The following is a 13006-nucleotide window of genomic DNA, read 5'->3' as shown; positions in this document are numbered from 1 at the left end:
AATCATGAGAAAGTCGGAGCTAAAACAAGTGGAAATGGAGGTTTGAAAGGGTATGAAGCCAAGAAAAGGAGTCTCGACGATATGAGGGATAAGGTAAAGATATTGTCGAAAATCGCAGCAGAGCTAAATGATGTGTTTGTCTTGGCTTCCGAGAGTGGCATTGAAGTGTCGGCGATGCTTGAGATTGAAGAGGTCGACGACCAACATATGAACCCTTCATATTTTAATGGTAATAACTGAGATAACCTTCATATTGGGAAAAGAAAACACACATCAAAATAACCCTAACTTCTTGGTTAATTTTTTTGACTAGATTACTGCTGAGTTTTTCTACACATTTTTGTATACGAATATCCCTTAAGTATTCAAAAAATTTACGAGAATACACTACATTCTTTGTTGCTTTGCCCAAAACAAATCCAACTTGTCACATTACATTTGGATTCAAATTATGACCGTTGATACTGTAATCTGAAGCATTTCTTTAATTTTTACTTTTTTTAAAGAATCGTTGAAATTGGATAACATGCCGCCGATCATCAGACAGTGGCCTCACAAAGTATCTGTTGTTGAATGGGTAGGCATAATCGATATCGAAAGTGATGAGGAAGCAATTCCATGCAGTCATTCTTTGACATTGGAGACATTATACACATGGGAAAAGAAGCTGTATAAAGAAGTCAAGGTAATGGAGTTTGTTATTATTGATCATCCCACATCTTAGAGATCTTTTACAATCTAAAGGTTCTGTTCTAAATGTCTACTTTATCAAAGAAGTTATTGATCGATCTTGATTGGTTAAGCCTTAATTAACAGTACTGGAGAAGGAAACCTATTCAAAGTAATCAAGTTTCTCTTAATAAAAGGCCATTGATAGTGTTTTGTAAATTGTTTTTTGTTTCTCTTTATTAATTCTTCTCTTTTAAATATCTGAATTGGATTATTTAACTTTAAGTTTAAGAAAAGAACTTCATTCATCACTGTGTCTAATAAGTTAAAGGAAATGGCATGCATCAATATGTCAATTCTGGTGCTGTAGATATGGGATAATCTCCGGTTTGCTTATGCGAGAAAATGCAAGCAGTACAACAACATTATTGAGTCCGAACTAAGGGACAGCGACTTAATGCATCACACTCGAGCTTCCATGGAAAGCTTGAACTCTCAACTTCATGTGGCCTTCGATGCAATCAGTTCGACTGCTGCGAAGATTGAGCAAGTCACACATGAAGACCTATATCCTCAGCTGATGCAACTATTGAAAAGGTATTTCGGAAAATGTTTTAAGGTGTGATACTAAGAGAAAATTATAGTTCGGGAATGTTAAGGCATCTAATAATTCGGCAATGTAAACCCCAAACCCTAAACCCTAAGCACTAAACCCTAAACTTGTTGGATTACAGGTTGAAGACCATGTGGAAGGGCATGCTCCGGTGCCACACGGTGCAAAAAATGATCGCATTACAACAACAAGCGGTGGAAGATCTCGGAGTTAGATTCAAAGCTAGTGATATGCACACAAACACAATCATTCAGCTCGAACACGAGCTAGGGAAATGGTACCAACATCTCTCTCTATGGGTGAAATCTCAACAAAGATACATTGCTTCTTTGCTTGATTGGATTCGATTGTGCCACATGGAGCCGGAGAACACTCTCTCCGGATCACCTCCAATATCTAAAATAAGGAGAACTCCAATGTATGTGTTGGCAAGGAACTGGGACCAATCCCTAACATGGCTCGGTAAAAATGTGGAAGCTAGCAGCAATACTATAAAGAAATTCGCCGACGCATTGCATGCCTTGCAAGTTTCCGAATCTGAAGAGCTTAGGCATGGGCATGATGTGAATGAAGAGATTCTGAATGTCCTAGAACACAAGGATTCGGCCCTTTCTAGCCTCCAAGAACATCTCTTCCCCATGTTTGATACCTTGTGCGAATTCGCGCTGATCACCATCGAAGAATACGGGAAACTTTACAAAGATGCAAAATCATCCACTCCCAAGCGTCAAAGTTGAGTTTTTGGTCGAAGGGGCTTGAACAAGTGTGGTACAGAAGAAGAAGGTTCATGAATTTGCTTCTAGATTACACAATGAATCGGTCCCAAACAATGCCCGATGAAGAGGGCATACCATATACTTTAGTTCGACCAAGCCTTTTTTAACTCTTGTTTTGTCATGGTGTCATCAAGAAAGAACATTAGGTGTCTCTAGGATTCATTGCCATGATCGTCGCTACCTCTTTACCTACACTAGGATTCATCAGTTGTCCGCATCAAACGTTGGCAATGTGATTTATAGCGAGGTAAAATTATGCGGAAATTCCATCGTTGTACCAAAGTTTGGAGAGTTTTGGGTTGCACCTCAATGTGCACTCGACATTACAAGAATAGTATTGAACGTTTTGTAATTGGATGATGTAGAATAACAACACGAAAGGTCGATTGAAAAAGAAAGTGAAACAAATAACATAGCTCACAAAGAAAAAACATATTAGGCTAAAGAAAGAGAGAAAGGTAATATTATCATGTACAAAAGGCCAAAATGATGTTATATAACATTCTTACAAATGTATATTAATTCACATATTTGTACGTTGTATCTATCTCATCTTAAATATGATAGACACTCTATGAATATTTCTAGAGCTAACTTACTAAAATTTAAGGTGTAATTTGTCTTAATAAGGGAAACATGTATATTACTTTAGTTACCGTAATTGATGTGCCCAATTGTCACATTCGTTGAATTTCTTTCTGAATTGGCTTGGTATAGTAATCAATGACTTACTGATCAAGTTTTGATAGACTTAATTAATGCATATAATAAAGTTATTAATCAATATTACATTAATTAAAGCTAATTTCAAGTTGTAGCCTTATGGCGTTTTTCAATACTACTGTGGTGTGCATGTGTTCCTTTGTGCCACGCTTTTGGCATGCCCTTTTTCGGATGCATGTACCTAAGCCGACCCACCCTTTTAGCACACCCTTTTTAGCTACGCCAACCCAAATGGGTACCTTTGTATGTACTATAAATTGGTTTTGATCTCTTATGTGCATTTCACACTACTAAAGAAAATCTTTCAAGGAAAAACAAAGCTAATTGAGAGGGTCGTAAATGAGTAGATATATTTGACACTTCCCAAATAAAGTTGAGTCATAGACATTGATTTATATCAAACTCACACTTAATTTGATGCCCACAATTACAGTACAAGTCGACGAATTAATAAAGTATCTTGTTGTGAGGTGTTAATACCTTGGAATTTTTGTTGTTTTATGCTCAAAGATAAGTCTTGCTAAAAATATTACTTCAACTTCATATATCACATCACATTTGGTACCTCTTGAATATTTTTCGATTCTAAAACATCAAATTAGTAGTTTAACTTCTAATAACCATGTCTAAACGCACAATCAAAACAACATAATAGCTTCTAGCATCTTGCATGAACTAATCATAATTTGTGTGGGTTAACTTCTAAAATAATCAAGCCAATGGATTAATATCCAATGCAGAGGTAAAAACTAATCAAGTTAACATGTAATGGAGATATCGATTGATACATGATTTGTTTTTTATTCAAGGGAAATTTGCTGAGAATACCCCTTAGATGTCCTCAACATTGAAAATATTCAGTGATGGGAAGTCTACATGAACCAACATGGGTCTCTACCATCAGGTTATTACAACACAATGCGAGCGTAGCAATCAGAGATGACAAAATGCAACACAACTTCATCTTCCGGCTCATGATCTACCTCGGGTTACTCCTTTTCTCTCGAGTTTGTAAGGAGGTTCACACACATCCCCTCGTTCCCCTTCTCATTCCCAACCCGAGGTTCTTCCCTAGAGATAGTAATCTAGTCATATGTTGTTTCTACAGGTGAAAGCAATGAAAGGGAACCCTCGAGATAGTAATCTAGTCATATGTTGTTTCTACATGTGAAAGCAATGAAACGGAGCCCTCGAAACCTGCAAAAAAACGATGACGTCGGTGGCATTTCTCTATCGATATCTAATCAATTCAATTCTTGGGTGCCCATCCCATAGATTGCAACAGGTGGTTTCCCAGGTGTCCAAAAGGTGGGTGTGTGTATGTGTGCCTCCCAGTGGTAGGTTCATGTGCATTCTAGGGTTTAGGGTTTAGGTTTTAGAAGTGTCGGTGACATTTCTCTGTCGATATCTGATCAATCAGTTCGATTCTTGGTGCTCGTCCCATAGATTGCAATAGGTGTTTCCCGGGTGTCCAAAAGGTGTGTGTGTGTGTGTGTGCCTCCCAGTGCTAGCTCCATGGGCATTCTAGGGTTTAGGGTTTAGAAGTGTAGACAGATCATAGTAGAGAGTAGGCTCTTTCTCTTCTCTAGGGGTATTTTTGGGAATTTAGGAAAACAGGGGGAGGGCTATTATTGTAATTTGGTCTCCCCTGTTCTGGCCCCCATAAGCTTTTCCATTCATTCCTTCAGCTATGGCTATGGCTATGGCTGTGGCTGTGGTGGCTATGGCATCTGCTGTCTTCCCCTGTGCAACCTGGAATGGTTAGTTCAGTCCCCCCCCCAACCCCCTTCTCTATCCTTTCTCTGTGCTTTATTTCAACCTTTCTTCGATTAATTTTACCCTGCCATTGAGCAGTGCAGCTAGTGCTTTGATTAGCTATGGTGATCGCAGTCAGACCACGACCACGACGAGCACCAGGTACAGATCCACACCTCACAGAACTCGCCGAGACGTACGGCTGTATCTCACTCGCAGAGAATGGATCGCCCTTAGCTTTTGCTTCGCAAACGAGGTTTTTCTCGGGAGAGGTATAGACAAGAGAGCAAACGCAACAGAAGAAGGAGAAGAAAAAGGAAAAGATGCTCACACGAAGCAAGAATCGCAGTCTCAAGAGAGTAAATCGGAAGAAGAAAAGGTTAAATTTGAAGCTAAAGAGCGTAAAATTGACACAGGGAAGGCTAAATCCGATGACGAATCTTCAATGAATCCTTTTCTATCGCTTTTTGATCCAAATGAGAAGACCAAAGAAGGGAAATTACTTCCTAAAGGATATCTTAAAAGTGCTCGGCTCGTTGTGAAGAGCTTGAAAGAATCGATCGGAGAAGAATCCACGAATGAAGCAAATATCAGAAGATCTGCTGATTCTGCAAAAGGAGCAATTCGCGATTTCCTACAGAATTGGAGAGGCCAGAAGAGTGTTTCTTCAGAGGTTTTATTTTTTGGTTCTTCATGCATACATACATACATACCTACGTACATATTGAGGTCAAATGTGCTTTAAATTGTTAGCCTCAGAATGTTTCTTTAGAGGTAAGAGGTAAATAGTATGCCATTAGCGATCCGGCCATTTAAGCTTTCAGAGGCCGAGTTCCTTTTTATGTTTTGTATTAGAGCTTGTTCTAAAAAAATTCCAACCCTCAAATTTATATTATTCAGATGCTTTCCGATGCATGTATTCCTTACTGAAGATCATTGTAAAACATGGAGTGATGATGCATTCATTTATCAGTGCCATTCCCACATCATGATTCTTCTAACTTTGTCTGAACAGGAATCGTACAAGGCTTTGGAGAGTGCATTCAAGATTTTAGGTAAATTCTATGCAAAGGAAGGACCACGGGCTCTGCTTCCTGCTGATGTGAAATCTCAGATCTTGGAAGATCTGAAATTAGCTGAAGCTTCTTTGTAGACATTTGATACAGACTAGCAATCCATTGTGGATGGTAGAGAAGTGACGAAAAAAAATGCCATTATAGCTATGGTGGTTTCGCTAGTGTATATGTTAAGAATGAAGTTCTGCAGTTAAAAAACAGATTATCTAAGACAGTCTTGTTTCTTTGACTTTTTGTTCTCCTTGTTACAAATTTGATGAAAAATAGTTTCAAAAAGATGATATCACAAGCGCCTAATGTTCATTCATACTTTCCGAATTGTTGAGCGGTATTGTTTTGAGACTTGATATCGTTATTTGTTCCGATATGGTTCAATGAAAGATGATAATTTAGGATTGGCATTCTTCTATCACCAAAGGTGAACACTATTCATACAATTCAATTGATGATTTTTTGACTTCTCGAGTGTGATTGGCCAAATGTAAAAAAATTGTGAATTTAGTTGGATTATTTCATTGTATTCCACAGTCTAAGCAGTTGAATAATTGCTATGCTAATAATGAGGTGTTGGCGCATACATGGTGTCACATGTGCAAAAATGCACCCATTGTTCTTCACAATATCCATGCCATTGTGAGCAACACTGCTCACATTGATATAAGGTGGAAATTTCTACGCCCCATGGAGGTTCTGATGGAGTTGTTAAGGAATCTACACATTATAGAGAAACCAGATGGGATTACTTTCTCTTACACTTAAGACCTTACTTAATACAGGGAAATTTAAAAAGCATTGGGTCATGCCATGCACTGAAAATGTTTGTATGCTGATAAAAAATTGAATCAGGGAAACAATGCAATGATTTGATGTAATGATTGGTCATGCGATTTATGTATACAGTTGATCAGACCATCTAATAATGGTTGGACATCCTAGTTCTATGGTGAGAATAGGGTTTGAAGCCAGTATATGCAACACAGACATTAGATTTACATAGTGGAATGATGTACCAAAGTGCGTTCAACTTCGGTGAAGGAATATGTGTGTGTAAGCCATAGATATCTATGGAACAGGAAAAGAGAGAGAAGGTGGGATGAAATGATGGGGATTGTGAAAAAGGGGTGGGGGGTGGGGAAAGAGTGCGGAAAAGACGTAAGAAAGGAGAGGAGATAACATATTTAGTCTATACTTACAAGGTGGAACAAGATGTGAAGAGGTGGTGGAAGAATTTCCAAGGCTCAAATGAGCACAAATGAAGATGGCAATGATGAGCAAACACAAGATGGCTATGGCAAACCCTCTGCCTGCCATCTCTATGTCTGTCTGTCTGTTTGTCTCTTGTCGAATCGGCCTACATTCACCTCGCCAGAGTATTCAACAATATGATACACAAAACACAATTATTACCTATTATTGCACTATATGGTATTAGCTTACTAGGCCTCCTTTAAAAACCAATAGATTGATCAGCCCACCCACTGGTATACATGCTATTACCAATATTAAATCATCTGCTCTCCCACTATTCTTATGTTGCCAACTTGCCCCCACATTCCACCATTTCCTTTTGGATACTATACAACACCACTATGGATTCAAAATGCACTAGAATCACTAATGTTCCACCTCATTCATTTTCATTTTTTACACATCTCTTTCACGCCCCCCCCCCACACTTCACATGATTACAGAATATACATTTGCTCATGAATAAGAGTCTCACCTATTCTTTCATATACCCCTCCTATATCATCATTAGTAAGTTCACTATAAACAAATCAGGGAATGAATCAACTTGTATGGAATTACAACTTTTAGAATTAAACACATTGGATGCTTTCATTATATTCTAAAGGAATTGTGAGCTTTTTAGGAAGGAATATGAACTCCTAAAGAATGCTGGAAGGTTCTTTTCCACATTGATGTATATGATATCAATAATGTTTTGAGGTTTTTCTACCATGAATACTTTCATAAAATGGTGAGAAAATCTGCCCTTTAGATCTGGACTTGCTGCTGATGATGATGATCTACTGATTACTGCAAGAATAGATAGATGAGAATGTACTAATCTCTCCTCAATGCAACAAATGACAATCAAATATATGGAAAACTCAAATGGTCTTCCTTACACACAAACACACACTGTACTATACTATAAATTGTATATATACACATATATACATGCATATTGAGGCGCAAGAGAAACAGAAACCATGGAATCAAACTTCCATGGCTTCACATGAAAGATTTGAGTGATTCAAGATACTCCACTATGAATTATATTGTTTCTTCTTTGTGTGAATACATCATGATGTTGTTTTTCTGGTGGTGGCAATTTGCTATGGAAGAAAAGAAGCATGTTCAATATGCAACTTCGAACACATCCAACCTACCTCTGGTTCTTTCCTGTTTTTATAAGCAATGATTTTTATTTTTTTGTGAGCAGGGAATCTCTGTTTCCTTGTATAACCAGGAAACGTTTTCTTTTCCTCAGATTCCTTCTTTCATATTAGACAGGCGTGTACTCTTGGTTGCGTCTAAAAGCATTTTGAGATTATAAGAATGAAAAAGATGGAGAGGAACATAATCTATTGTGTTAAAATTTGCAAAGAGAGAGATGACGAGATTGTATCAAGGTTTCATGGCTCTAATACGAAGCATCTTCCAGAAGATTTGGCGGCAGAGACAGAGGTTTTTCCAAGATAATAATAACTTTACGTCTCTCAACCCTTTTCTTGGTAATTCTTCAAGTTCATATATACTCTGTAGCATGTAAATTGTTACATTTTTCTGGTGATTCTACAGATTCTCTTATTATATGTGTTGTTTTCTTGTTAATGTTTCTACTCAGATAGAATGCATTTAATGATGCTTCTTTTTTAGGGTTTCCAAGATGTTTAAATTGATTACTTGCAGGGGAGAGCAGAACATTGCCGATGTTGCCACAACCTTTCCCTATCATAGAGAATTCAATTGCACCAAAACCATCATCATTTTGGTCTCCTGAATTGAAGAATTTTCCTTTACCCACAAATACTGCTTGGCTTAATTTTGTACTCAATCAAGGCTCTTCACCAGAGTATATACATCCTTACCTTATCCAAGTTAAAGATGGAAAATTAACTGTATGTTTTCCATCTCGCATCGTGCAACCAAACTTCATCATACAATCCTTTGTTCCCGACCTCACAATCAGCACTTCGAACACGACAGCTGGTGACAAACATTTGGTCTCTTCTTTTCATGATCTTAGTGTTACTCTCAAACTTCCGGGTCACCTCTTGGTGCCTTTGGTGAGAGGATGTCCTTACATCACGTGTATCTTCAATGAAGTAAGCAACCCTCAGATCACGACCATTCACGCTGTGTTAAGCCTTTCATCCAATAAGACTTATACTAAGCATAAGCTTGTGATGAATAATGGCCAAACATGGTTGATATATAGCTCACTTCCCCTTTTCTTATCAAGAGATTTGGTAATTGATGGCGACTTCAAAGGGGTTGTGAGGATTGCTTTCCTTCCTTCTACAGGGGCAGCAGAGATAACATTGGATAGGTTCAGTGCTACATATCCTTTGGAAGGGCGTGCGGATATTTTGTCGCCCTTCCAAATTCAATATGATTGGAAAAGAAATAACTCCGACGAGCTTTTGATGCTGAGTTTGCCAATACATAGGGAAATGATGTCTTTTCCCAGTACTGACTGTATATACCAAGATCTTACTTATGAGAGCATCGATGGAAAAATGCATGCAGTGGTGAGCAATTCTTGGGTTCTTTCTCAAGTTCCCATACATGTGGGATGGTATTCTTCAAGGGGTATATCAGACCCACATCACAGTGAAGAAGTTGCCAATGCATTGAGGCAAGATGTTTCCTCCTTGAATGTGATTAAAACTAATTCAACATACTTTTATGGCAAAGCATTGGCACGCGTTGCGAGGTTAGTAATAATAGCAGAAGAAATAGGTTGCCGTGATGAGTGTAAAATGGCAATAGACTTTTTGAGAGATTCCATTACAACATGGATAGAAGGAGGCTCCAATGGAAATTCTTTTCTTTATGATAGCAAATGGGGAGGTATAATCAGCCAGAACGGTTCACGGGATGCAGGTGCAGATTTCGGCCTGGGAATATATAATGATCACCATTACCATATGGGATACTTTTGCTATGCTGGGGCTGTTCTTGCCAAACTAGACCCCATGTGGGGGAATGCTTATAAGCCTCATCTGTATACAATTGTTGAAGATTTTATGACACTATCCCACCCTCATGATCTTTTAACGGATTGTCAAACCAGAAATTCAATCCCTCCTAGTGTTACAAGAAGCCGGCCGCTTTTTCCTAAGCTAAGAAATTTTGATTTTTGGGTCTTACACTCATGGGCAGGGGGTCTAACCGAATTTGCAGATGGGCGCAATCAAGAAAGCACTAGTGAGGCTATCAATGCTTATTATTCTGCTTCTCTACTTGGTCGGGCTTTTGGAGATAGCCACCTCATTGACACGGCCCTTACTCTGGCAGCTTTTGAGATCAAGGCTGCACAAATGATGTGGCATGTTCCATCTAGCTCTCAATTATATGAAGCCAACTTCGTTTCGTTTAACCGCATAATGGGTGTTCTTTGGGCTAATAAGAGAGACACTGGGCTATGGTTCGCACCAAGTCATTGTAGGGAATGCCGTGTCGGCATACAAGTTCTTCCATTAATCCCAATCACCGAGTTTCTCTTTTGCGATCACAAATTTGTAAGAGAATTGGTGGAGTGGACGATGCCATCTCTTAGTAGATCTGATGTTAAGGATGGATGGAAAGGATTTGTATATGCATTGCAAACCATATATGATCCCAAAGAAGCATTGCACAATGTGCTTGCCTTAACAGAACATGATGATGGTAATTCTCTATCAAACATGTTGTGGTGGATCTTTTCAAGATGATGATGAAGTTGTAATTGTGCAAGTTGTTAAATCTGTATATATTTACTTAAAATTTTATTTGAGATTCATGGAACCATGGAGTTTGGTAAAGCTTGTTTTGGATGTGTATATAAATTACACCTTTGTGATTACAAAAAGCATAGCGAGGATAGAAGAATTCAATGTTTTGATAACCTTGAAATGTATATATATAAGCATTTCAAGAGTATTTTCAGGGTTAACACCATCACATTACTGTTACCCATGATACCAGAGATATATATCGTCTATTCCTCATCGCTTTGAAATTACTGTGTTCTTGTTCTATTTGGCAATGAATGATCATGTTGTGAAGATTTTTTTCAAATAGACTTACATGTTTCCTTTTGCCTCACCACCATCTCTGTCTCCATCATTGGAACTGCCGCCACATCTCTCATTCCCCACATTCCATTGTCCAGCTTGAATGACTCTGTAGGAGGTCTGAACATGATCATAGGCATCTCATTGTTATCAGTATCAACAACTGTTGCATCAAATCCAGTGTACTCATCTGCCGATGATGACAAGAGAGATGATGTCAATGATGTCGGTGATGATGAGGATGACAACAAATGATCTGATGAGGGCAACAGTGAATTAAATGATGTGGAGGATGAGGGTAACAATGAATGAAATGATGATGGCAACAATGAATGAAATGATGAGGATGATGAGGGTAACAATGAATGAAATGATGAGGAGGAGGATGGTAACAATGAATGAAATGATGATGATGATGAGGGTAACAATGAATGAAATGATGAGGAGGAGGATGGTAACAATGAATGAAATGATGACTCGGACACTGAATGATATGATGGTGATGTGATTGACGGCAACAATGATGGTGTTGCTATTGATGATGAATTTGTTGCTGTTAATGGTGATTTTGTTGTCAATGACGATGTTTCTGGTTCTGTTTCTGTTGCAGTTATTGTTGTTGTTGATGGTGATGATGTGAAAAAAGATGGGTTCATCATGGCCCTAGGTTTTCTCAGCCTCTGACTACTCCCTGCCCTAATCTTTCTCTGAGTTTGCCTTCCCATGAAGAGAGCTTCTAACCAGACCATTTCTAATTCCATCCTTGGGAAGTTGCCATGGCAACAACAACAGGGATCAGGATCAAGGTCATCTCTTCTCCTTGGAGGAGGAAAAGACATGGGTATGTATATATCATACCTGAGAAATGGAGAAGATCAAGACAACACACAATACACACACAGGATTGTGTTTTCAGAAACAGAGTTGAAATTCTAACCATTCCATTCCTCATCCATTTGTTTCCAGCTCAAGCTTACCATGGAAACAGAGCTCTTGTATATGTGTGCAGAGAGACAGACCTGTATAGGTGTTGACCATCTTAAAGTAGAAGAGATCCTGAATTTGTTTCTTTAGCTCTCCATGTGGCCCCCCCCCCCTTTGAGGAGGGAGGTAGCCAACTGGAACGGTTCGGTTCATGAAACTGCGGCTTAACGGTTTGTCTCAGGTTTAAGTTTTTGTAAACGGTTTGGTTCAGGTTTAAGCTTTTGTAAACGGTTTGGTTCGAGCCTTTTACGGTTTAACGGTTTCTGTTGAAACCGCGGCTTAACGGTTTAGGTTTCTGTACATGGTTTGGCTCAAGCCTTTATTACTTTAACCATCTTCGGTTCATCATGAAATTGCGGCCTAATGGCTTAACGGTTTGGTTCAACTTTAGGTTTTTGTAAACGGTTTGGCTCGACCCTTTATCAGCTTAACGCTTTCGGTGGCTTGGCTCGAGCCTTTATCAGTTGAACAGTTTCGATTGAAACCGCGGCTTAAGGGTTCAGTTCAAGTTTGTTTTTGTAAATGGTTTGGCTCAAGCCTTTATTACTTTAACCATCTTCGGTTCAGTTCATGAAATTGCGGCCTAATGGCTTAATAGTTTGGTTCAAGTTTAGGTTTTTGTAAATGGTTCGTCTTGAGCCTTTATCAGTTTAACAGTTTCAATTGAAACCACGGCTTAAGGATTCAATTCAGGTTTAGGTTTTTGTAAACGGTTTGGCTCGAACCTTTATCAGTTTAACAATTTTCGGTTCGGTTCATGAAACTGCGGCTTAACAATTTGGTTCAGGTTTTGGTTCAGGTAAACAGTTCTGTTGGAGCCTTTATCAATTTAACGGTTTCAGTTGAAACCGCGGCTTAACGACTCAATTCATATTTAGGTTTTTGTAAATGGTTCGGCTCAAGCCTTTGTCAATTTAACAATTTCCAGTTAAACGGTTTGACAGTTTAGGATTGATACTTGATCATTTTTTTAAATATTTTTTGAATATTTTAAGCCTAATTTTGATATTTTAAGAAAAAATTTTAAATTTGAAGTAATTAAAATTTGAAATATCAAAATATTAAATTTTTAAAATAAAAATGTGAAATTTTGAATTTTGACCTACGTGAAAACCAAAACCG

General features: G+C 38.3%; 3 protein-coding genes across 3 annotated transcripts; all 3 read left to right on the top strand.

Annotated features, from left to right (window-relative positions):
• The first annotated feature begins 6 nt into the window (after window positions 1–6).
• Window positions 7–2637, top strand: LOC147850455 (protein ALTERED PHOSPHATE STARVATION RESPONSE 1-like). Its single transcript, XM_087336096.1, has 4 exons — window positions 7–229; window positions 582–685; window positions 1040–1266; window positions 1404–2637. The coding sequence occupies exons 1-4, from the start codon at window positions 82–84 to the stop codon at window positions 2017–2019; spliced, it is 1095 nt and encodes a 364-aa protein (XP_087192222.1). The 5' UTR covers window positions 7–81; the 3' UTR covers window positions 2020–2637.
• A 1820-nt stretch (window positions 2638–4457) lies between these two features.
• On the top strand, window positions 4458–5810 carry LOC147850454 (photosystem II D1 precursor processing protein PSB27-H2, chloroplastic-like). Its single transcript, XM_087336180.1, has 3 exons — window positions 4458–4541; window positions 4641–5209; window positions 5552–5810. Exons 1-3 carry the CDS (start codon window positions 4472–4474, stop codon window positions 5687–5689), a joined length of 777 nt encoding a protein of 258 aa, XP_087192306.1. The 5' UTR covers window positions 4458–4471; the 3' UTR covers window positions 5690–5810.
• Window positions 5811–7031: 1221 nt separating this feature from the next.
• LOC147850453 (glucan endo-1,3-beta-D-glucosidase-like) lies at window positions 7032–10631 on the top strand. Its single transcript, XM_087336179.1, has 3 exons — window positions 7032–8134; window positions 8229–8353; window positions 8532–10631. Exons 2-3 carry the CDS (start codon window positions 8233–8235, stop codon window positions 10556–10558), a joined length of 2148 nt encoding a protein of 715 aa, XP_087192305.1. The 5' UTR covers window positions 7032–8134; window positions 8229–8232; the 3' UTR covers window positions 10559–10631.
• The last annotated feature ends 2375 nt before the right edge of the window (window positions 10632–13006 follow it).

This window comes from Azolla caroliniana, unplaced genomic scaffold (genome assembly GCF_043228905.1).
Source record: "Azolla caroliniana isolate FFs.n. ecotype wild unplaced genomic scaffold, voAzoCaro1.0.p SCAF_21, whole genome shotgun sequence".
Taxonomy (NCBI): domain Eukaryota; kingdom Viridiplantae; phylum Streptophyta; class Polypodiopsida; order Salviniales; family Salviniaceae; genus Azolla; species Azolla caroliniana.
This window is presented reverse-complemented; position numbering and strand designations above follow the sequence as displayed.

Excerpts from the sequence above, each read along its gene's own strand:
- LOC147850454 (XM_087336180.1), top strand. The coding sequence starts at position 4,472 with ATGGCTATGGCTATGGCTGTGGCTGTGGTGGCTATGGCATCTGCTGTC. Across the intron at positions 4,542-4,640 it reads CCCCTGTGCAACCTGGAATG|CTAGTGCTTTGATTAGCTAT; the intron begins GTTAGTTCAGTC and ends TGAGCAGTGCAG. Across the intron at positions 5,210-5,551 it reads AGAAGAGTGTTTCTTCAGAG|GAATCGTACAAGGCTTTGGA; the intron begins GTTTTATTTTTT and ends TTGTCTGAACAG.
- LOC147850453 (XM_087336179.1), top strand. The coding sequence starts at position 8,233 with ATGACGAGATTGTATCAAGGTTTCATGGCTCTAATACGAAGCATCTTC. Across the intron at positions 8,354-8,531 it reads GTCTCTCAACCCTTTTCTTG|GGGAGAGCAGAACATTGCCG; the intron begins GTAATTCTTCAA and ends GATTACTTGCAG.
- LOC147850455 (XM_087336096.1), top strand. The coding sequence starts at position 82 with ATGAGGGATAAGGTAAAGATATTGTCGAAAATCGCAGCAGAGCTAAAT. Across the intron at positions 686-1,039 it reads AGCTGTATAAAGAAGTCAAG|ATATGGGATAATCTCCGGTT; the intron begins GTAATGGAGTTT and ends CTGGTGCTGTAG. Across the intron at positions 1,267-1,403 it reads CTGATGCAACTATTGAAAAG|GTTGAAGACCATGTGGAAGG; the intron begins GTATTTCGGAAA and ends GTTGGATTACAG.